The 24,938-nt window shown below is 35.5% G+C and overlaps 1 protein-coding gene across 6 annotated transcripts in view; it reads left to right on the forward strand.

Annotated features, from left to right (window-relative positions):
* DNAH7 (dynein axonemal heavy chain 7) overlaps positions 1 to 24,938 on the forward strand; it is a 96,575-nt gene that overhangs the window by 39,067 nt on the left and 32,570 nt on the right. For all 6 annotated transcript variants that reach the window (XR_007378411.1, XM_048952357.1, XM_048952359.1 and 3 more), the window contains 18 exons: positions 598 to 700; positions 831 to 958; positions 2,116 to 2,328; positions 3,288 to 3,386; positions 3,926 to 4,174; positions 4,950 to 5,099; positions 6,363 to 6,545; positions 7,538 to 7,714; positions 8,010 to 8,141; positions 8,641 to 8,865; positions 10,220 to 10,417; positions 12,977 to 13,132; positions 14,199 to 14,367; positions 16,128 to 16,254; positions 17,627 to 17,846; positions 19,986 to 20,858; positions 21,687 to 21,916; positions 22,706 to 23,036. Coding sequence is in view for 5 of the 6 variants with exons in the window: in XM_048952357.1 (XP_048808314.1) it covers positions 598 to 700; positions 831 to 958; positions 2,116 to 2,328; positions 3,288 to 3,386; positions 3,926 to 4,174; positions 4,950 to 5,099; positions 6,363 to 6,545; positions 7,538 to 7,714; positions 8,010 to 8,141; positions 8,641 to 8,865; positions 10,220 to 10,417; positions 12,977 to 13,132; positions 14,199 to 14,367; positions 16,128 to 16,254; positions 17,627 to 17,846; positions 19,986 to 20,858; positions 21,687 to 21,916; positions 22,706 to 23,036 (3,963 nt within the window). In the remaining variant the exon portion in view is untranslated. The remainder of the gene's footprint in view (positions 1 to 597; positions 701 to 830; positions 959 to 2,115; positions 2,329 to 3,287; positions 3,387 to 3,925; positions 4,175 to 4,949; positions 5,100 to 6,362; positions 6,546 to 7,537; positions 7,715 to 8,009; positions 8,142 to 8,640; positions 8,866 to 10,219; positions 10,418 to 12,976; positions 13,133 to 14,198; positions 14,368 to 16,127; positions 16,255 to 17,626; positions 17,847 to 19,985; positions 20,859 to 21,686; positions 21,917 to 22,705; positions 23,037 to 24,938) is intronic.

Raw genomic sequence — 24,938 nt, forward strand, 5'->3', positions numbered from 1 at the left:
TATAGAAAAAAGAACTATAAATTAATGAGAACTGTAGGAAAAGAGAATTGCTCTTCGGTTATAGCTTGGGTAACCTGTCGTGCTGTAGTACATTGTTAAAAGACAGTCATTTTTGTTCATGCTGTAAACAAAATGGTTAATTTTAGCCCTGCAGAATTCCTTATGTTCTCTGTTGTCGTTGTGACCCCCATCAGGTATAGGCATGAACAAAAAAGAATGAGTAGGTTTTTTGGAGGCCTGTTTAGAGGTGAAAATTTCCCCCTTGTCCAGTTCCAAAATGCTGACATTGAAGGTAAACCATGCAAGGTGTATGTATTTGATAGCACTTTGCCTATAACTGAAGAAACAGGATTTCAGTTTACACGGTACAGGCTTTGTGTCTTTTTCCCTAAGCAAACTTTTTACATTTCTGTAATTGTTTTTGGTGATTTCTGCTATTTGGAGTGAGTTTGAGTAGACCTTAGTGCCCTAAATCATGGATATAATGCTGTCTTTGCACAGTAAAACTTTTTCTTGTTACTGAATTGTTTTGGTCAGCATTGATATGTTCAAAATAAATGGGCACCAATGAATTAATCTGATGCCTGTCTCTTCTAGGGTTTGTTATCTTGTGGAGCATGGGCTTGCTTTGATGAATTCAACAGAATTGATTTGGAAGTGCTTTCTGTGGTTGCTCAGCAGATTTTTACTATCCAAAGAGGTAAACTGTTACTTCAACTATAACTTTGTTCTATGTATGACAAAGACTAGAGATGGAGAAAAAAAAAGTCTAACAATGACAGAAGTGTGTTTTTGTTTCTTTTTTTTTTTTTTTTTTTTTTCCTTTACAGGCATTAATTCAGGATCTGACATATTAGTATTTGAAGGAACTGAATTGAAACTTAACCCTACATGTGCTGTCTTCATTACCATGAATCCTGGCTATGCTGGGCGTTCAGAGCTCCCTGACAATCTTAAGGTATTGTAACATTTGGCGTTTTAATCTTTTTAATAGTTAACACAGAAATTGAAAAAAAAAATAGCTTTTTGCCAAATAAAAAAATTAAGAATATTTAATATCAGTTACCTTTGAGTCTTTTAAACTGTTTGTTTATATTACACTAGCGTAAAAATAATCTCTGAAAAAGAAGTTATTAAATAAAACTAGATTTAACAGTCTATCAGTCTGTCAGAATAATAATAATAAAAAAAACTGATAAAAAAAAACAAACAACAAAAGACTTAACGTTCCTTTACTGCATGCCTGAAAATTCTGAAAATAAAAGAAACACTTCACAGTTTATAAAAAGTGTTATGTTAATGCTGAATCAAAAATTGATCTTTGACTAATTTCTTTTTACTTCTCACCAACAATCAAGGTAACATCTGATGGGACTTGCAGTATTTTCAATATTAGGGATTTCTGTTTTCTATAAGTTCATTATTGAGTGATTGTTTCAAGAGTGCTGCATCCTTTCTTATCCCTTAAATACAGTTGTCATACGTCCATAGCAAGAAAATAAATCTGAGCACAGATATTGATAAATTGGTAATGTGTAAATTGATAATGTGTGAATATTAGTCAGAACCGTTTGGGAAGTTTACTCATTAACCCATACCTTGAATAGAAGGTTCAAAAACATTAATTCTGTAAGTGAAAAAGGATAATTTGGAAAACTTGTCGATGAATTATGAAAAGCAACAAAACTTTGATCTGTTTGAAACTATTCTGATACTTGTTCGGTTAAAATATGGTAAAATTGGAGCACTGGCTACAGCTAAACAATGCTAGTAGACGAGTCTGTGGGCAGCACCTTATTTATAGTACCTGAATTGCACTCCCTATTCCTTCTAAAGCTTGTGGTATTTTGTGTTGCAATTTTGTTGTTGTTGTTAATCTTGAATGAAGAAAAACTATAAGCATGAATAGTCATAATTGTAAAGTGTTGCTGAATAGTTAGGAAAAACTTTTAACATATTACAGTGTAGACATAATAATAATGGTAGTTGACTTCATTTGGCTCCTGCTTTATTAAGGAAATAACGGAAATGTATTTTAGGTAATTGCAGAAAAAGTTGTATATAATAATGTGTAATTTTTCCTGTTGTGATTTTTTTTATTCATGTATTTAATAGGCTCTCTTTAGAACGGTAGCTATGATGGTTCCTGATTATGCCATGATTGCAGAGATAGTTCTGTATTCTTGTGGTTTTGTTTCTGCACGACCTCTATCTGTAAAAATCGTGGCTACATACCGTCTATGTTCTGAGCAGTTGTCATCCCAGCACCATTATGATTATGGAATGAGAGCTGTGAAGTCAGTACTTACTGCTGCTGGCAACCTGAAGGTAAATGATTTCTTAGATTTTTATTTGTTTCCCAGAAACTTACTCAGTAGTGCAGCTCTTTCATGATAAAAGGTACACAATTCTGTATAATGGCAAGTACACACTCAGTGATGAACACTAAAATGAAAAGGGTATATTTTAAGCTGCAAACCAGGAGAATTCAAGAAGTTCATGGTCTGATCAGTAACTTAATGGGTTGGCAAGCCTATTAAGTGTGTTGATTATCTTTCAAGAATTCTAGTTCAGTGCAGATTTAGTGAATTGTATTTGGCATGTTGGCCTCTGTTCTGCGTTATTTTCTTTACACCCTTAGATGCCTTTGCCATAATATGTTAACACCTTCCAATAGCTCACTGGCTAGTCTGCCAAGTGTGACTCCAGTTTCTCTCCACTTCTTAAGAAAAACTGTTTAGGATACAGTATTTTATTTTGATGTGCGTTATGAACGAATGACATCAAAGGCCTCCTTCTCCCCACTCCCCCAAAAAAGATAAACCAACAAAATAAACAACGCACTACCAGCAAAACAAACTGAAGCAAAAAAGTAAACGAGCTGTATATCATGGCAAAAAGATGCGTATGTCCTGTTGGTGAACATATCTCTATGCAGGCTTTTAGACCTTCCATTTTGAAAGCAAAAGGTTTAATCAGAACAGGGAAAATTTGTTCTTTTTATGAAGAAAATAAACACATATTAAAAAGCAACAATTTAATTTAGGAAAAAGTACAGTTTGTAATAATACTGTAACTGGGCGTAAAATAAAGTTTACTTGGCTTGAATATAGAAAGCTACTGTTATCTCCCTGATATCAAAGTATAAACATACATCCAGAATTGTTTGTGGACCTGAACTTGCAAAAAATAATTACACAGATGCACAACAGAAGCTGTTTGGTCAAATAGGGGTTTAACATTGGCTTTTCAAACTAATAATGTAAAGCTATTTAATCTTTTTTTAGCTGAAATATCCATCGGAAGATGAAGAAATTCTGCTGCTTAGATCCATTACAGATGTTAACCTGCCTAAATTCTTGTCTCACGATTTACCACTTTTTGAGGTAAAAAAAAAAAAAAAAGCAAAAAAAAAAACGTATTTTCACTAATGTTGAAAAAAACTTGTTAAAAATGCTAATATTATATAGCAGATTTATCAGAGTAGTAGTCCAAATACTTCAGTTTAGCCCCTAATTATTTTTAAACAGTCTCAGCTGTTCCTTCACAGCTAATACACTGACCATATGGGTCAACTGTTTATATTTCTGTTAACTAGTCTTTGGTTATTGAGAGAGAAGGGAAAAAGCTTTTTCTGCTTTCTAAAAGCAAGTTTTGTAAAGTAGTTTGATAAAAGCTGATCAATTAGGTAATTAATTCTTTAATCTATATTCACATAAACATGAAAAAGGCTCGTGAAATAAATATCAGTAATAAATTAAGAAGTTTTGGCTCAGACCAGGTTATATGACATTCATAATTATTTTATTTATATCGAAATAGATATTAGTTTGTCTAAATTTTAAAGGACAAATCATTGACTGCATGAGTTTCAAACCTAATGACAGTAGAAATAAGTATGCTTTTCAATTAATTGTTTGAATAGGGTATTACCTCTGATTTGTTTCCTGGTGTGAAGCTGCCAAAACCAGACTACAATGACCTGTTGGAAGCCATCAAAACAAACTGTGTTGCTATGAATTTGCAAATGACTGATGTATTTACTATGAAGATCCTGCAGATATATGAGATGATGATCGTGCGTCATGGCTTTATGATAGTTGGAGAGCCTTTTGGTGGAAAAACTTGTGCGTATCGAGTTCTGGCAGGAGCACTGGGGGACGTGTGCGAGAAGGTATCTAGACACATTTTATAAATATTTCTTGTGAAATCTATTTTCAAACAAATTTGAAAAAAAATAGAATTGTGTTTGTACAAAATACAGAATTTACCCCAGTATCCCTAGGCAAGCATTAGGGAAAACTGAGAAGAATCTGACTGAGAAGCTTTCCTTTCAAACTTAAGGAAGGTTCATTCCTGAAGTGGTTTTTACTCACCTAATCTCTGATTTGTGCAATATTACATGTCATCTTCAGTCACAAGGAGACAAGAAAAGAATCAGTTGAAGTTTATAAAAAATAAAATTGATATCTTTGACTGGTTTAAGTAAAAACAAAACGCAGCCAAACCAAAAGAACCCTGTTTGTAGTGGTGTTTTGATGTCAATCTCAGAAATTTACCCAAATGGTCATACTTATTCCTTTGCAAAACATGGGATAAATGAAACAAAGACAGGACTTGACCTGTTTTCATCCATGCAAGTGTAAGTACAGTTCTTGGGTATCTTAACGAACTGACTGCAGTCCTATTCACTAACATTTAAATTAAGTAAAATCCATTTTTATATATCAAGCCACTGTTCGGTATTGAAATTATACTTCCAGCTGCATGCGATAAAGTTGGGAGATTTGTCTTTATGCACTTGTATTCCATCTTTGAAATGTAATATTTATGATATCTTTCCTTCTCTAACCTGATGAAAGTTTTATGAAGATTTAATAGATATGTAAAATTCAAAATAAACCATACGATATAACTAATGTTTAATGTTAACACTTTTGTACCTATAGGGGCTGATGGAAGAAAACAAAGTTCAGATCACAGTTTTAAATCCCAAATCCATAACAATGGGTCAGCTATATGGACAGTTTGATCCAGTTTCACATGAATGGTCAGATGGCGTCCTAGCTGTAAGTTTCAGAGCATTTGCTTCTTCTCAGGTAAGCACAAGCAGAGTTAAAGTATTATTGGAAACAACCTTTCAGTAAATGCATTTCAAGGTGTGTTCACAACAATTGTAGGGTTAATAAGCTTAATTATCTGAATGCAGAGACTATGGATTGTTTTAGTTCTGCTTTGCTCCATGCAAGTGACTTTCTGGGTGCTGGTAAATTGAGATTTGTGTTTCAGGAGTCCTTACGTAAAAACAAATGTTGTTATTGTTCTTTGCATCTATTAGAGATCAATGAATATTTAATCCTTATGCTATATTGTCCTTCCTTATTTTGTCTTGCTTGGAATAAAATCTCCAATATTTATGTATATGGTAATTTTGATGTTAGTTTTGGTGTTAATTTTGGGTGAAAACTGATTCCTGCACGTGGCTTATGTCTGAACTTCCATTAAAGTCCACTGAAACATTTTGACTGAGTATAATAAAAGAAGGCTGAGGGAGATGGGAAAGAGAAGGCTCCAGGGAGACGTGAGAGTGGTCTTCCAGAATCCGAAGGGGGTCTTTAAGAAGGAAGGTGACAGACTCTTTAGCAGGGTTGGTTGAGACAGTATATGGGGTAATGATCTGAAGCTAAAAGAAGGGGAGATTTAGATGGGATATAAGGAAGAAGGTTTTTACAATGAGGGTGGTGAAAACTGACAATTACTTCAGTTTTTGCTATTGATTGTAGCATCTGACACTTAACACTATAAATTTCAGTGAGCTAATAGTGTTTTGAATTTAACTGATGTGAAGTTCGCTGTTTCTAATAGAGTTTACAGAACTCTACAGAACTGCAAAAGCTATTTGTATTTTATTGCACAAGAAGTACTACAAATACCTTTAATTACCTGCTAGCATAACATATTCCTTAAGTTAGGCCTATTGAATTCCATGGTAAATGTGGAGTAGGTATTACTGATGGTTTGTATTTGTTGTATTAACAATTTAATTTTGTCGTAACTATTTGAATGTGTTGTAGTTTAACTGAAGCAATATACTGCTTTAAAAGTATAACTGAAAGTTTCTAGTAAAACGTATTAACCCTCAGTAGCTGTCTACAGTATATGCTTCAAAGTAATGCACCTAAATTGTGAGTGTAGATTACACATTTGATGTCAGAAACTTTATAATACGGCTTTGTACATAGAATGTTTTTGGTTTTTTTTTTTGTAGAAAAAAATTTTAGTGCTAAAATATTTCAGTGAACTTAATTAAAAAAAAAAAAATCCTTTTTTTGTTTTGTTTTGTTTTCTTTTCTTTTAACCAGACCCCAGATAGGAAATGGCTAATTTTTGATGGACCAGTGGATGCAGTATGGATTGAGAATATGAATACTGTGCTTGACGATAATAAAAAGTTGTGCCTTATGAGTGGAGAGATCATCACAATGTCACAGCAAATGAGCCTTATTTTTGAACCAATGGATTTAGAAGTTGCTTCTCCTGCTACTGTAAGTACCTGTATTTCGATTTCTGATTACGGTTATTTTTCATTACAGAGGATAAAGTGAAAATCTCTCATTTTTTTTTAATTAAAAAACCTGACTGAGAAAAATTATTATTTATTTGATGTTTGTTTAATGTGCAAGACATTACATCTTGGTTTTCTTCTTGAAATTTTTCATAATCTTACAATATCATGTGAGAGATTATAAGTGTTCTTCCAAGGACCCTATATAACTATTTGGAGCCTGATCCTTCCAAATGCTTGACAAGAAACAATGATAAACGTGCAGAAATTTAACCTGACAGATTCTAGTAGAATCAATGGTCACTATATTTATGGTAGTTGTCAATCTCTGTTACGCCTGTTTTTTCTAATGATGTTTTGTGAAATGCAAAAGTTTCCTCCTGAATATGAGAATAAGTTCAGGTAATAATATAAAGAGAACAGAATATCTGCATAGTCATACTGGGAAGGAGAGTTTTTACTTCAAAGTGATGTAAAATTTAATCTAAAATTAAGTGCTGGACAATCAAGTGGTCAGTTTATTACTTTTTTGACCTTAACGTTGGGAGATAATTCTGTTGAAGAGGAAAATCTCATTCAGATTATATTTTCCATTTGCTCAAGAATAAAGATTGGTTTGGTCTTGACTATACATCTCATGGCTAACAGAACCTCACTGTACATTTCTTACGTCTTAGAATCCTAGAATTATAGAATCAAAAAGGTTGGAAAAGACCTACAAGGTCATCCAGTCCAACTGTCCATCTATCACCAATGTTTTCCCCTAAACCACATCCCTCAGTGCAACATCCGCATGTTTCTTGAATGCCTCCAGGGATGGTGACTCCACCACCTCTCTCTGTGTTATCTTCCCATTAACTTCTAATAATCCTAAAAGCTGTATATTGTAATGTTTAATGTTAATTTCTTTTAGTGAGGAAAAAAACTTACGAGATTACACAATGTAACATGTACCTGTTCATTTACTTCTAGGTTTCCAGGTGTGGTATGATCTATATGGAGCCCCATATGTTAGGCTGGAGACCATTAATGATTTCTTGGCTAAATACAATGCATTCAGGAATCAGCTCTGCTCATAAAGAATTTATAGTGGGCCTCTTTGATGCGATGGCTCCTCTCTGTCTTGAATTTATTAGGAAACACACAAAGGTGAGGTGAAGAACTTTTCTGAAAAAAAAAAGAGCATATGAACTATTTTTACTTACCAGGAATAAATCAATTTAATAGGACAATATCAATTTATTTTTATTTTTCATAAGTGCTGTTAAGATGAGGGCTTTTGAGAAGATGTTCATGGGATTGACCTGCTTCTGAATGTATTTCAGGCAAAAGAACAAAAAAGTGAAAAACAACAAATAAAATAAAAGAAACAAAAAACCCAACTAGTCTAATTTCACTGAGCAAAACATATCTGCAATCGAGAGTATTTCTTCTTTCTTCTCAGGAACTGTCTCCTACTTCAGATACAAACTTAATTCAGTCGCTAATGAATCTGATGGACTGCATGATGGATGAATTTGCAGATGAAGCCAAAGTTAAAGCTATGAATGACCATGACATTTTTTCTTGGCTTGAGGTGGGCAGCATGTTCAAAGTAAAGAATCGGCACCTTCAATTTGGGACTTAGTAGGATGGATTTCACGGGCAATAATACCTCTATTCAATCATTCTAATGGGCATTTTGTAAAGTCCAATTAGGAAAAAACTATTACCTGCGTAATACATGTGTCTGTACAGGGTTAATAAGGATATCACTTTACAGGGTAGTCCTTTGAGTAATGGAAGTATAATCTCTGTTGTTTTGGAATATAAGTCACTTTATGCTCGAGTTGTCTCAAAATGAGGGCTTTGCACTGAGTAGGTCAGGGATTTTGCTGCACAGAAAAGGAGATCGGGTACTGATAATCAGCATAAATGGTGTTCCATTTTACTGGAAGCATGGTCCCGAGCTTTATACATAAAATTAAGTTGGTCAAGCGTTATTCTATTGTGATCTCATGCAAAAATGTTTTTGGCTTAGTGAATGAGACATTTGTAATTTACAGGTACTGAATTTGTTTCTTCTCCGACTGTAGGGTATTTTTTTATTTTCACTGACATGGTCTGTAGGAGCTAGCTGTAAAGAGGACGACCGTATGAAGTTTGACAGAATTGTTCGAGAAATGCTTGAAGGACCAATTAGTGAGGAGACAAGGGAGCAATATAAATTGTTGAGTGGTATTGATCAACGTGCTTCAAAGGTGTTCACAGTCCCATTTCCAACAGAAGGAACCATTTATGATTATCGGTTTGTCAAAAAGGTGAGGTTTGCTAAAGAAGACGTAGCGCCTCGAAGTTTACACTGTCAAGTAATTTTTGGTGAATATAGGAACGTGTGTATTGTTGTTGTATTTTGTTGTTGTTGTTGCTCTCCTGTATGTTTCTGTCACAGCACAGGCAGGATGTTCTTCCTTATAAACCAGTGCAATATCCAGTGTTCTGTCTGGGGCTTAGAATATCAAGGCTTGTCTTTTCAGCTACCGTAGTAATTGCCTGTTGTAGAGAAGTAGTTAGCAGAAAATCTACTGCTGTGCCTTCTCATTTGTCCCTTTTCCTTGAGATTAAGATGTGAATCTTTGATGTGCCTCTCCCAGATCAGAAGGAAACTGCATAAGCTTTACCTAGCATGCTCCAGAAACTCCAAAATAAAACAAATGACCTATTTGGAGCTTGTCAGTCCTGTAAATTCCTGTTGCTGTACAATGAGAATTACGATGAGAAATGTCTAGATTTTAGCTTGTGCACGATACCTGCATGTTGCTGAAGGAAGTGAGATTTCTATCAGTTGTGAAAGCTTTATGTCTTCTGATAATAATCTATAAAAACATGTTCTTCCTTACTTAAGGAGAGAGCAATCTTTAGGAATTTCATACGACTTTAATCTCAAGATTAACATTTTGGGGGGTCGGAGAGAAAATAAAGTGTTTTTTTAGAGCTATTTACAATTATGTTATCTCCTTACATTAATTTTCTTAATTTTTTTGGCATATTTAAAGACTCTTGTAGTAGAGTGACCTGAAGGAAGAAGCCTTGCTGTGGCACTTCAGCACCAAAATTGGTTTGTCCACAAATTGCATAGTTTTGAGTTGTTTGTAATGAGTAAGGTGTCTGTCAAAGTAACAACTCTGATTTTTTAATTTCTGTGATTGAATTTATGCAGTAATTTCTTATATGTACAGATTTATTTATTGTATATAGTTATATGTATTCTTTTCTGTTATATACGTAATATGTGTATTGATACAAAAGTTAAGGTAAATAAATTGTCTTTCAGTCATAAATTCAGTAATTCAGTAATTGCTGAATCACTTGAGGCACTGGCACAATGTTTCTGTGTAAGTAGTCAGAATGGACAGCAAAGCTCTGTATCCTAGTTAAAGAAAACTATTTATATTGTGTGCACATATATATATATATATATATATATATATATACACACACACATATATATATTTATAGTACCGAAACCTGTGAAATTATTTTAAATACTTTTTTAAAATGAGCTGATAACTCTGTCCGTTAATTCACAGAGCTTTGATATTTCTATTTGCGTTAGTTTTATTCTGCTTCTTCCTCTCTGTTATTAATATTTGACTTTCATGTATATTAAAATAGGGAGCAGGGATTTGGGAACCTTGGGTGGAAACGCTCAAGTCAGCTCCTCCTATACCTCAGGATGTGACATTTAATGAAATAATAGTGCCAACTCAGGATACAGTTCGATATATGTCTTTGATGGAGTTGTTGACAGTGCATCAAAAGCCTTCTATGTTTGTGGGGCCGACAGGAACTGGAAAAAGTACCTATATCACTGTAAGTACTTCTAAAACAGATGTTAGAGATCATTGAAAGGGGTTAAATGAGGAGTGAGTTGATGGTATTGTATATATAAAGAAAATGAGACATGAATGTTTTAGATATTATGAAAGTAAATTATGCGCAACCACAAAAGCAGTTACGTAGGTGTGTTATTTTTTTCTTATTTTATCTTTATTTTTCTTCACACTTACAGGCTAGATTCTTATGGAGCCTTCAAATATCCATTGAAAAAAGCCACTAATACCATGTAAATGAGATTTTTCAATTTGATTCCTGTCCTGATTTACTTTATGTTGTCATTATTCACCACGCATAGTTGGCACGGTCCAGAGAGACACCGATGTACAAAAGACTATTCACTAATTCATCCAGTCAAAACAAAACAGAAAAAGAAATATTTATGTTCTAGAGTTAGAAGCAGCAAAACTGTGCGCTGCTGCTATTGTGGAAAAGTTTAGGAGATAATAACCTCTGTTCACATTCCAGTGGCAATTCCACGGATTGATAAACAGTGGAGAACAAGAATTCTGTCACTGAAAGTAATCTAAAGGCAAAAAATTATGATCAGTATTAATATAGAATTCTTTGTAGAGACAGACCGTGGCGGGAAGGAAATCAGCTTGTCAAAAGTGTCCCAGCCAGTTTTCTTTAAAAAATCGCTTGGCTGTATCTCTTCATTGCAATAAAAAACGTTAAAAAGTGAAAATTAAGAAAGTGTATCAAAGTAATTGTGTTCTTTTTATAGAATGCCAAATATTCTTTATATCCTTGTCCATAAGAGAAAATGAAAAAGAAATGCAGATAATGCTGACTGAAGTTTTTGGTTGTACGCAATCTCTGCTATTCCTGAAATAAAATATTTTTGGCAAAATGTTAATGCTTGTTCTAGTTTCAGGAGTTTTAAGCTAAAGAAAGAAGGAAAAAGATAGCTTTTTTCAAAATATTTTAACAGTATGTATGACATAGTTAAGAATTCTGATGTATGACTTGAAGAAGTTTAGATAACTTAATCTTCAGATAGATCAGATAGGTACTGTGGGTTAAATCCTGATGCTATCCATCTTTCTGGGAGACTATCAAAGCCTAGTAAGTAATGGAACCGTAGCAATATAATGGTCCTGCTGTTGGTAAAATTAGGGAAATTTCCAAATCAGCTTTTCTCATTGCATTCTATCTAGGTCCATGGTAGAGTAATACTTTATATTTGAGGAAAAAAGCTTTTAACTCTTTGGAGATTAAACAAAGTCATTACTGCATTTTTAACTGAGATTCTCTAAATAATTCCTAAGAGAGAAGCCATTCCTCCATCGTGTCTTTTTGTATAGAGTTTTGCTTGTGTTTATTCATGCCCTCAGCACGAAACCTGTGTACAATCATTTTGCAGAAGGCGAGTCTTGAAAATTATATAAGCAGATAAATAAGTTAAATCTCCTGTTTTTAACCTGTTATTTTCTCTTCCTTTTCTATCATTAAATTAACTGTAGTAAATTAAGTTACCGAGTAAGGATTATGTAACCTACCTCAATTTTTAAGTTACTATTCTGAAGTAATTAAAAATAAAACAAAAAAAAAAAAAAAAATCACAAAAAAGGCATTCATTTGTAATGAAGAATATGGTAAGTTTTTAGTGCCCAGTTAACTTTGAGAGTGGTACTTAAAAATGCGGTACTACTTGGGAGTTCAGTATTGATAAAAAGACTGAAAGAAACGTTATCATTGAGTTACATTTCTCTCCAGTTTTTGTATATTGTCGCTGTTATGTTTTCATTGTCTTAATTGAGAAGTAGAAAGTGAATGTTATTTCTGCTAAAAAGATTGTGAAGTCTAAAAGCTCCAACATCTATTGATAAGAGATTAAGCAGCTCACTAGAGACATTAATTTATATGCAGTATTGCTCTGTAGCCATGTCCGAAAGGATGACTTTGAACCCTGTGATTTTACCTGTGTGTGGGTAAGAAATGAGTCCCGTTCAGTCATACTTAAAAGGATGACTTTGATCTGTATTTCCTCTGGAGATTACATTTAAACTAATAAAAAAGAGGCTTTGGAGGGTAACTAACATTATAAAATAAGATCAATCTTGACCATAAAACTTATTTTTACATTTTTTTCCTATGCCGTTTGAAGGCAATATTCCTGGGTACTCCTTAAAACTAAGCAAAACTGTTTTGACCTGTGGCTGCTTTTTTTGGTTTGGGTTAGTACAGGCTTTACAAATCAACTCCTAATGATATGATGAAATGTTTTGCTTGTGCAAATACTAACATACTGAATTTGTGTAATATACTGTTTTGATTGTTTGGGTTTTTTTAGAATCCATGAAAATATTTGTAAAGCAAAGTAGAAATTTTTCTTTGACAAATAAAGGTTCACTATTATTTTAAATACTGGTTTATCTGATGAAATATGATTGAAGTGTTATATTAGATATACATTACTTCTTTTTCGTTGTAAATTAAATAAAAATGGTACAAATTGTTTAATTGCTATTTGCTAGATTGCTTTTAAGTTTGTCTACATATGTATTTTAACTTTCTCCTCAATTCTTCCAGAATTTCCTTTTAAATAATTTGAATAAAGAAGTCTATAAGCCACTGCTCATTAACTTTTCAGCACAAACTACGGCAGCTCAGACTCAGAATATTATCATGTCAAAGCTGGATAAAAGGAGAAAAGGAATTTTTGGGCCTCCTCTAGGGAAGAGAATGGTAATTGATATCTTTCTGTACACAGGTGTTTAAATGCAAACAAATATATGAATGTGTTATTTTTATAACTGATTGCAACCGATTTCAAGAAAGGCAGATAAATCCCCAGTTCTAATTTTTCTCATTTATTTGCACAAGTTTCCAATCTTATTTCTCTCTTTCACTAGTAATATGCATCTCATTTTAATCAACTGAAAAGATGATACAATACAGATATATGATATGAACAACAGTGATCAGCATATCATACTTCCCCCTCAGTGTTTTGTGATTCTGTGCTTAAGATAAGAGTTGTGTATGGGTGAGGTGCTGCTTACAGCACGTAACTCTTGAGTGTTGCTGTTTCTGAGTTATATATAAACCAAACAGTGGAATTACCAAGGGTTTGTCATTGGTTGTAGGTCTAGATTTTATGTCATGGGAAAAAGAAGCTTGTTCATCCTCGTTGCTCATTTGTGTGGGCTTCTGCGAAGAGATACTTAGACAGAGCTCTGGAGTAAAAAAAATGGATCCAGAAACCCAGATAGGTTTCCATTCAAAGCCATCTCAGCTTGTTGCTCAGATTACAATTCTAAATAAGAAAAAGAGAAGAAAGAGGAACGAATGGCATAAATGTGTTTCTAGAACTTGCATAATTTGAATTAGGTTAACTGTGTGAAGATGTTTCCAGCGGCATATGCTTTAGGAATAGCAGTGCCAAAAATGATATATGGCTTAATAGACTTGATAGTCTAAGTGAAGTTTGAAGCTTTCCTGGCTCTTCTTGCCTCTGGAGTTTTTATGGGAAAAGGCATGTCAGTGGTGCAGAAGGATTAAGTAGCAAGTACTATTTTGCACTCTTATTAAATGCTCTCAGATACAAGAAAAGAAATACAGATTTTCTGTCTTCCGTATGTTTTGGAATGGCTTTAGAATTGCCACGGTTTCTATTGTAGCTGTTTGTTTTTATTTAACTTGGCAGCAAATCCAGTAAGACCTTTGTGATGATTCTCAGAAGACTGTACTTGTGTACTATTCCAGTTCAGCAAAATCAATAAATACAGAATTCTTTTGTTTTCCTTTTCAGGTTGTATTTGTAGATGATGTTAACATGCCAGCCCGAGAGGTCTATGGTGCTCAACCTCCTGTTGAATTACTACGACAGTGGTTAGATCACTGGAATTGGTATGACCTTAAAGATTGCTCAATGATTAAACTTGTAGATATTCAGATCGTTTGTGCCATGGGGCCACCAGGTAAGAGACATATATTATACATTTTTTTCTCTCTTTTCTTGGTTTCCAAATGCTAAATGCTTATTGCTTTAGTTTTGGCCTTCGTGGCTATGGATAGGACACAGGGAATGCTTTCTTTGCAGAAAATATGAACAGCAGTCAAACTAAAGTGGTTGAGGAGCAGCAAATTGACTGCACAAGTCAAACAGGAGGAGATATTGCTTTGCAGGAAGACAAGAGCGTATCTGAACAGCATTTTTGAAAATGTTTTGGGCTAATGAAGCCTTGTTTGAAACTTTTTTAAGAAAGCACTAAGTGGAGATCTGCAACAGATAAGCTTTACTTTTCTTGGCAAAAACATGAAGTAATCGCATGATGTCAGGAGATCATCTTTCTCATAGCCTGTGTACGTGCAGACTATATATATATGTAGTGCGCTCCAACAGTAATGCCTCCTGTTTATTTCTGTGGAAATCAAAACAGATACAAAGAGCACTACAACACTGATATAGGAAATTCTGACGTACAAAACACTGCTGTTCAGTGCAGTTACCACCATTATCTGTGCATTTTTGCCAGAAATCTGCATCAGCAGAGGGGACAGGCTGTCACTGCTGCTGAAATGCACAACCCACCACTTCACTTTGCTCACATCCACTGTTTGGTTACCATAAATGTTCTGTAAGCATCAATGAATGTCGATGGATGCATTCTTTTTTTCTGCATGGAGGAGTTCAGTGACATACCATTGCTTCATATACTCTTCCATATCAGATGCTATTGTCAGAGTGCCACTCTGCTGCCACCTGTTGCATGGCAACAACATATAATGGAATATTAGTTGACAGATTTGTCCTTTACTCCCATGCTACCAATATATGCCTATGCTACTATGGGCAAACATAATAAAATGGAAGACATTACTTCCAGAAAAGTCTCTTAGCTGCAGCTCCACATTCAATCAACTCCCTCCACCCTCTTCAGGGTTTTTTACATCATATCATATGGTATGGAATATCCTCTGTCCATTTTAGGTGAGCTATACCGGTTCTGTCTCCTCCCAACTTCTTGTGTGCCCTTAGTCCCCCTCAATAGTAGGATGATATGAGAAGCTGAGAAACTGAAATGTCCTTGACTCTGTGCAGCACTGGTCAGCAACAGCTAATAAAACACTGATGTTATCAACACTGTATTTTCTCCTAAAGGCAAAACACAGCATTATACCAGACACTGTGAGGAAAAAAGAGAAAATCAACTTCCAGCTGAAACTAGGACAGTAGTGTTCAACCACAAAGCACTTCATCTAAACGATTAGTCTGTGGAGCTGAACAGAGGGAAACTGTGAAAGAAAAGCCCAGCTTAATCGCGCATCTTACTTTTTCAAAATTATTTTTTACTTTGGCCGAATTTTGGAGGCACTTTTTCTGTAAAACCTCCTTTTGTTCCTATCTTGAGCTTTTTTGCGTGGAGATGCTTTTGAAATCAAGAACATACATGATAAAGTCTTCTTCTACAGAAGTGTGGTTAAAATAAGTTCAAGTCTATCTGTCTATAACTTGACCACTTCATTCTTTATTTTGTATACTATTTATTGCAAGAGAACACCATGAATACTTTTACTAGCCTGTTGCTTTCATTAAGTCTATGACATGGTGCAGTACTTTTTGTTGTGGCACTGCTAGTTGCATGAATGATGAAGATTGAAAAAGTATTGCTAGGCTTTTTCTGTTCTACTCTGTCTTCTTCTGTCATTTACAATAGTACTGCTCTCTAAAACATAGGTGGCGGTCGAAACCCAGTAACACCACGATTCTTGCGACACTTCAATAAAATCACCATTAATGAGTTTGATGATGAATCCATGTACACGATATTTTCTAGAATCTTAGACTGGCATCTGACTATATGGTAAGAGATCTTTTTGTATGTGGAAAAATCAAAATAATTTAATTACGTTACAGGAAAATTTGAAATATACGTCTGTAGGAACTTTGTGTTGTAAAAAAATGAACATCTTTTATATCCTGTGCATTTTGTGATATTCATTATTTCAACTGAACCGATGATCATGCTAAAATAGTGAACTTATTCTTCTGAAGTTTCCAACAAAGTTCTAGATTAGCTGAGCCTAATTAAGTTAGTTGAGACATCTCTGTAGTACCGTATTATTTGATGTATAAAAACAATTTGATTTGTAATTGTTCAAAGAACAGAACCAGAATCTATTCTTAAATTTCCTGTTGTTCGAGAAGGCTTATTCTTTCTTCAGTCTTTAACTGATGAATAATTTTAAATTGTATTATTAGATTTTGTTATACTTTTATTGATTCAACTTTCATTTTTCTATCCATTCTAACAGCTAAGTCTCAGAAAATTGTAATATCCTGTTTCTAGACGATGTTTATGCTTGACAGCTTCTGACCCTTTGAGAAGAGAGATAGAAGGAAGACAGCAAGGGCTATTAGACCAACTTTTCTGTTGCCATTGTTAGTTGTAAAAATCTAGGGAGGAAAGGGTATAATTGCTTATGTCTGACCTTAGGCAATTTTCCCAGCGTGTTCCATGGTTGCTAGTTTTGATTCACAGACAAGGTTGGTCTTTTAATCTAGCTAGGGAACTGATATTTTTTAAGCTGCCCATAAGGAAGTATAACTCCATTCTGTGCTGGTGGGACCTCACCTGGAGCACTGCGTTCAGATTGGAGTCCTCGGTATAGGAGAGATGTCGGCCTGTTGGAGCACATCCACAGGAGCGCAACAGAAATGATCTGAGGGATGGAACACCTTCCCTGTGAAGGCAGGCTAAGAGAGCTGGGACTGTTAGCCTGGAGAAAAGAATGTTCTGTGGCGAGACCTGATAGTGGCATTCCAGGATCCGAAGAGGGGGTATAAGAAAGAAGGGGACAGACTTTTTTAACAGAGTCTGTTGAGACAGTATGAGGGGAAATGGCTTCAAACTAAAAGAGGGGAGATTTAGTCTGGACGTAAGGAAGAATGTTTTACAATGAGAGTGGTGAGGCACTGGAAGAGGTTGCACAGGGAGGTAGTGGAATGCCCCATCCTTGGGGACACTCTAGGTCAGTCTGAACCAGGCTCTGAGCACCTTGAACTAGTGTGCATCCCCGTTCATTGTAGGGGAATTGGACTAATGACATAGAAGAGTCCCTTGCAGCTCAAATCATGATTTTATGACTCCGTAAGCACAGAATTTTAAAAGCAGGGACATACAAGTGTGCATGTATTGTGTTGTTTATTAATTACCACCTTTTATACCTTATCAGTTATAGCTTTCCACCGCAATTTATAGAACTGATTCCGCAAATTATTAATGGAACCATGCGTATATATAAAGAAGCTATGAAGAATCTACTTCCTACCCCAGCCAAATCACACTATTTGTTCAATCTCCGTGATTTTTCACGTGTTATTCAAGGTGTTTGCCTGTCAAGGCCTGAAACAATAGACTCTACAGAAATGATAAAACGTCTCTGGGTTCATGAGGTAAATCACATAATGCTAAGAAATTATTGTTGTTGTTATTATTATTATTGTTATTTTAAGATGCCAATTTGACTATTAATGTTTTTGTGATAGCTTTTCCTATTGCCTAGCAGCTGTAAATTGCTATTGCATTCATGAGACAAGGTTTTCTATATTCTGAATGGGCAGACTTAATCAAATATGTCCAGGTGGAGACTGGTGACAAGTAGTGTCCCCCAAGGATCACTCCTGGGACTGGTGCGCATCAGCATCTTTATCTATGCACCCTCAGCAAGTTTGCAGACAACAGCAACCTGAGTGGTGCAGTTGATATTACAGAAGGATATCATCCAGAGGCACCTAGACAGGTGTGAGGAGGGGGTTCATGGGAGCGCGGGATGTTGCATTTGCGTTAGGGAAGTCTGAGATACACGTACAGTCTGGAAGAAGAACTTTGTGAGAGCAGCCCTGCCAAGAAGAACTTAGCGGTCCTGGTGGATGAAGTGCTGGACGTGAGCCAGTAGTGCTATATGTGTTCTTGTAGCCCAAACGGCCAAAAGAAGGGTGACGAGCAGAGCAAGAGGTGATTGCCTTCCTCTACTCTGCCCTTGTGAGGCCCCAGTCTGGAATATTGCATCCAAGTGTGGAATCCTTACCTCAGGATAGATGTGGAGCTTCTAGAATGGGTCTAGAGAAGTGACACAAAATTTATCAGAAGGCTGGAGCATCTCTTCTATGAAGACAGGCTGAGGGATTTGAGCTTATTCAGCCTGGATAAGAGAAGGTTATGGGGAGACCTCATTGCAGCCTTCCAGTACTTTTAGGAAGCTTATAAACAGGAGGGAAATCAACTTTTTACGTGGGTAGATAGTGATAGGACAAGGGGCAATGGTTTAAACAAGAAGAGGGGAGATTTACATGAAATGTCGGGGAAATTTTTCACCGAGAGTGTGGTGAAGTGCTGGAACAGGTTGTGAGAGAAGTTGCAGATGCTCCATCCCTGAAGGTTTTCAAGGCCAGGTTGGATGGGACCCTGGACAACCTGATCTAGTGCCTGATTTAGTGGTTGGAAACCCTGTCCTCCTGTGGCATGGGGGTTGGAACTTCGAGGTCCCTTCCAACCCAAAACATTCAGTGGTTCTATGCCAATACAAATCGTATCTCTGTAGACAACTTGACCGTTGATTCGCTTGCAAGTGATTATGTGGCCTCTGGTTGCTGCTTTGAATGCTTACGCAGTCCTTTCGATTTCTTCCCTCCTTTCTCCCTACGAAAAAAGACAAATCAGTTGTGAAAAGAACAGCAAGTAGTCCTGGATCTCTGGAAATTTGAGCGATCTAAAGTTTGATCCCTATTTTATTACTATTGTTTTTTTTTTTTCCTTCTGGTCTTCCTTTGGAAGAAACTCACAATCTTCCTCCCTTCAGCAAATGCTTCCCATCCGTCATAGTAGAATGGACACCTTAGAGGCGCAACTTAGAAACATCCCTTCTTTGTTTTTTTTATTTTTCCTCTGGAATTAAAGGAAAGCAGGGTTGTTTATAATTGTTATGCTTTTAAAATATTTGGCATCAATGATGGAAGACATCTTTGGTATTCAGCCCATTGATCACCCTTTCTCAAAGCAGGATAACATAAAAAAAGGAGCAATAGCAAATTTTGAAGAGGCTTTTCTAGAAGCTTCTTACATTTCTATAAGTACAAGTACAATGCACTCCAGGAAATCTATTTCTAATCTTCACCATCTTTTTCATTTCAAAAAGTTCCTATTACCCAGCTGTTGTCTTCTTGCTTGAAATACAAACTGTAACTTCTCCTATCTTTTTGTAGCAGAAAGATCTGAAGGCTTCCTTCATCTGTAGCAGCCTTTTTTACATTTATACATTAATAAACACATAGTATTTATTAGAATATGCATAGCAAATGCATATGTTTATGTATTTCCACACAGATCTCTACTGTAATTCCAAGGCTATAATACTGGGCTTGACTGTTCCAACTGACTCTAAATATCTATTTTTTTCTATGGATTGAAGTTTAAGATTATTTATATTCTGATTTTTTTTTTCTTCTGATTTGTATTCAATTTATCTTTATTAAAATAAGTACAAATTCAACAGCAGAAACAAGTACTACAATGTAACTATTTTGATCATACAGGTCCTTAGAGTGTATTATGATCGCTTGGTGGATAATCCTGATCGGGCTTGGCTTGTTGGATTTATCCAAGAAGTTGTGAATAAAGACCTGCATGAAGACTTTCATGAACTTTTCCAGAATCTGGACTCCAATAATGATGGCAGAGTGGAGGAACATGACTTACGTACCTTAATGTTTTGTGATTTTCATGACCCTAAAAGAGACGACACTAAATATAGAGAGATCACTGATGCAGATCAGCTGAGATTAGTTGTAGAGAGTCACCTCGAAGAGTTTAATAACTTAAGCAAAAAGCCAATGCAGCTAGTCTTGTTCCAGTTTGCTATAGAACATATTTGTAGAATTTCCCGTATTCTGAAACAGCCTCGTAGCCATGCCCTCCTCGTTGGTGTTGGAGGTAGTGGCCGACAGTCTCTTACTCGATTAGCAGCCCACATGGCTGAGTACAACCTTTTCCAGGTTGAAATAACTAAAAGTTACGGTACCAATGAATGGCACAAAGACTTGAAAGATATACTAAGAAAATCTACAGAAGCAGAAATGCAGGGAGTTTTCTTGTTCACTGATACGCAGATAAAAAAAGAGTCATTCTTAGAAGACATTAACAACTTACTAAATGCAGGTGAAGTGCCAAACCTTTTTGCAGTAGATGAGAAACAAGAAATTTGTGAACAAATGCGTCAAATAGATCGACAGAGGGACAGGACCAAACAAACTGATGGTAGTCCTATAGCTCTATTTAACATGTTTGTTGATCGCTGCCGAGATCAACTCCATATAGTACTGGCAATGAGTCCAATTGGAGATGCTTTCCGTAATCGCCTTCGTAAATTTCCTGCTCTTGTCAACTGCTGCACACTAGACTGGTTTCAGGTAAAGAGAAAAATTTTATTTGGCTTGTTTTTCTAATGGGAATGTAGTAGAAACATGAGTTCAGCCATTTCTTTAGCAAGTAATTCTGATTGAGATAGCAGTGAAAAATACTTTGGATTTTTTTAGTGTCATGCTTTAAATTGTTTACACACATAGAATAAACCTAACTGTAGTAAAAGCTAATATAGGAAGAATACAGAATCATCAAGAAAATAAATGTCTGATTGTGGTATAAGAGCATAGCTGAATGAACACAGTACTGTAGACATTATAGATTTTAAAAAGAATCATTTTCTATATTGCACGGACTACCAGAACCCGTGCTCCACAAAAAAGTTTGGAACTGTAACCTCTGTTACAAATAAACAAACAAACCAACCATCTTTCTGATGCAGACCACCATGTTTTCCCTACTACTCTGTAGTAAGACTATATTCTGCATATGACATCCTAAAGGCCCTAGATACATGATTTAAAGTATATGTAATCCATCAAGTTTTAAAAGGTCCTGGTCTAAGTTTAAAAATTATTTTGAAGAAGAGTAACAATCTTACACCAATATGGACATATTAAAAATGTGAGATTTTCCTTTTAGTAAGAATGTTTCCTCCAGATGAGATTTGACAGGAGGCTTGAACTAAATCTCTAGTTATTTGAGTTCTTTTTAGTTATGTTATTATCCTCTTCTATAATGATAATGCAGTCTGATTCTTTATGTCTCGGTATCTTCATCTGTGAAATGGGATAAAGGTTTTTGTTTTGTAAGGTGTTTTGATATTTAGAAGTGTGAAGTGCTGAGTAAGAGAGGTGTTGATTCATTTGTCATAGACGTGGCCTGAAGATGCATTGGAAGCAGTTGCCTCTCGCTTCTTGGAAGATGTCGAAATGTCAGAAGAAACTCGAAGTGGGTGTATTGATATGTGTAAAAGCTTTCATACATCTACCATTGTTTTATCTGATTTATACCACGCGGAGCTTCAGAGACACAACTATGTTACACCTACTTCGTACTTGGAATTGATCTCCACTTTTAAAACTCTGCTTGAAAAGAAGCGCACGTAAGGATCAATGAAGTCCTTTACTAACAGAGCACAAGTTCACAAAAAGTATTATTTTTTAAATCTTCTATAGCTAATCTGAACAAAACAGTGAATTGTTTCTAGTAAATTAAAACATAATTGAAATTGTAATAATTAATACATCCTGTTTCCTCTGAGATTCATTGGAGGCTGCAAGAAAGATATGTGGGAAACCAGCTTCTGAGTTGCTAGGTGCCACGATCTTGCTAGTCAGCTACAGCTTTGCTGAGCTTCAGAAGGGGTTTCTGCACATCTGTGCAGCTGTACTGTATGTTCTTGGCTGGTGAGAGGATGTTCTTCTGCTTTCCTTTTGTTCCCACTGATTGGACACTGCCATACCAATTAAGACAAGTTCTGAAGTTCATCTAAAAAATTGCTGTGTCACATTGTACTAATAAAGGGATTTCCTCAATTATACAAATTCTATTCCAGCCTCACCTCTTCCCTCTTTATTTTTTCTCTTAACTACTGTATTGTGATTTTTGCAGTTCTTGGCACTCTGTTGTCAATAACTTAATAACTGCTCACTTACCTTGAAGTGATAATAGATTTATCTATAAACCAATCTCTGTGTATGCATAGTGGAGCAGTTAAAAACTGTGGCTTAAGCAATTCCTGGTACATTCGTTATTTGTTAAGTGAATAAAACAAGCGTGATAGAGTATTTGATTACTTGATGTATTGAGAAATTTGGGGAATGAGCCCTAGTGAATGTAGTGGTCAAGTACTGATAAAATGTTTTTGTAATGAAGTGCTATTTATTTTTAGCAAGGTGATGGAAATGAAAAGAAGATACGAAGTTGGCTTGGAGAAACTGAACTCTGCTACATCTCAAGTTGCCTCAATGCAGTCTGAGCTGGAAGCTCTGCAGCCTCAGTTACGGGAAGCCAGCACACAGGTCGATGAGATGATGGTGGTTATTCAAAAAGAATCTTCAGAAGTAGCCAAAACTGAAAAAATTGTGAAAGCTGATGAAGCAGTGGCAAATGAGCAAGCTATGGCTGCCAAAGCCATCAAAGACGAATGCGATGCTGACTTAGCTCAAGCAATGCCTTATTTAGAAGCTGCTCTGGCTGCTCTTGACACTCTCACTGCGCAGGTATATCTGACTGTGTGTATTCATGAACTAGAGTGGTATTGTGAGAAACATAAGCATTGAGTATCTACTTTGCAGAGTTTATGTTATACTAACAATTTTTTTTTTAATTTGTAAGCTTTTTATTTTTTTTTTTTGCTTTTAGAAAGAAAACATCACTGTATTTTGTAGCAAAAATACAATAAGACTGTTTCTGCAGACTGCGTGATCAAATGTTATACTAGACATTTCAAAATTCATAGCTATAAGCGTGTTTTGCCTTGGCTAGCCAAGTTAGAAAAGTGTATACTTTTGACTTTCTTATTCGTAACTTTTCACCCTGTCAAGTATTATTTTTAGATTTAGTCTTTTGGAGTCTAGGAATTGAGATTCTGTGTTTCCTCGTGTTGAGGGACTATGACGTTGGAATTGGAAGTGGTCAACTTGTAGTTTTATGGATATCCAGTTTTGCTTCGCCTGTGGTGGGATGAGAGGAAGTTTCCCAGACTGGAAAAGTGAGGGTGGACTGTGTGCTTCTGCTGTTGTGAGAAACAGGATTTTCGAATACTTTGAGGAAATCTTACGTGAAAACAAGTGTTTTGTTATCTACAGCTACTGTTGTTATCTAAAGTTTCAGATTAGGTCATTGTCAGATCATTGGCATGGTTTATGAAAATAGTAAATGACTTCTTAGATTCTTCAAGGCTGTTGCGTATTTGTGAGTAATAAAACAGGAATGCAGCTTTGAAGGCCAATTAAGTAATTCTTCCGCTTCTTTAACTGCCCAGTGTATCAAAAAAGTCTTATTATAAGAGGAGTAAAAAAAAGAGGTAGGAACTTCCAGGGGGAAGGGGGGGAAGTAAGAGGTTTTTCCTCAAAACATTATTAAGTAGCATGACGAAAACAAATAAAAAGTGCATGTAGGGGAGCTTATAGCACTTACGCCAGACTTTCTGATTCACCCTTAACTCCGCTGACAGCAAACACTGCCCACAAGCCCGTGTGTGTAAATGCACTACTGAGTTCTTTTTTTAGATAAACATCTGTACGTAATTGAGTACTATGAAATTAGTATAATTTTTTTTTCTTTCGTTCATTCATTAATGAAAATACTGCATTTCTGGAGCTATAATTTGCCATTTTGGTAAACTCTTTTGATAGAGTGCACTTGTCATTTGTCATCGTCCCAGTTACAAAGAGCTTTATTACATACCGATATCTCCCTCTTTTCGGAAAACGGCAGTTGTCTTGCTTTTCTTACCATTATTCTTACACTTACATAAAGTTTCTTACACTTCACGTCGCTTTTAGTTGCTTTTAGTTTGCATTTAGTCTTTGAAATAGTATTTTACTCTACTTAAAACCCTCATCAAGTTTCTTTGTATTTCGTCCTTAATTTTATTTTATGGAATGGTTAACTTTGGTCTTTGGTTCTCTTAGACTTCCTTCCCCGCAGTTCCTATCAGCCTTTGTTCTGACTGCCTCGGTGAAATTCCCTGGCTTTATAGATAAGTTGTCCTCTCTCTCGTTTGAACACTTGCACAGTTACAGTTGTTGTTCTTAAAACGTAGCTTAAAGCTCCACTAACTGTTGTTATTTTCTTTCTATTTTCATCCAGTCTTATCATTTCTGTGTTTTTGTGGTGTGAGTAGAGATTTCCAGAATGTAAAAGATACGTCATTCTATCCAAATTGCCAAGGTCTTAGAACTCAAAAACAAAACTAAGCAAAACCTTGGGTGAACTGTCAAAATCTAGCACCAATTGGCAAGATAATTGTGAGTCTAGAACTCCATTAATGTCTTAAGTATGTTATTTTCTGAGAAAGGCTGTTAGAAAGAGTACTTGAATTTCTATGCAGTTACTCTTTGAGAAGGATGATGTTACATAAATCTTTAGTTCACTAACCTTCTGTTTAATTGGCTGTG

Source organism: Lagopus muta, chromosome 8 (genome assembly GCF_023343835.1).
Source record: "Lagopus muta isolate bLagMut1 chromosome 8, bLagMut1 primary, whole genome shotgun sequence".
In the NCBI taxonomy this organism is placed as follows: Eukaryota; Metazoa; Chordata; class Aves; order Galliformes; family Phasianidae; genus Lagopus; species Lagopus muta.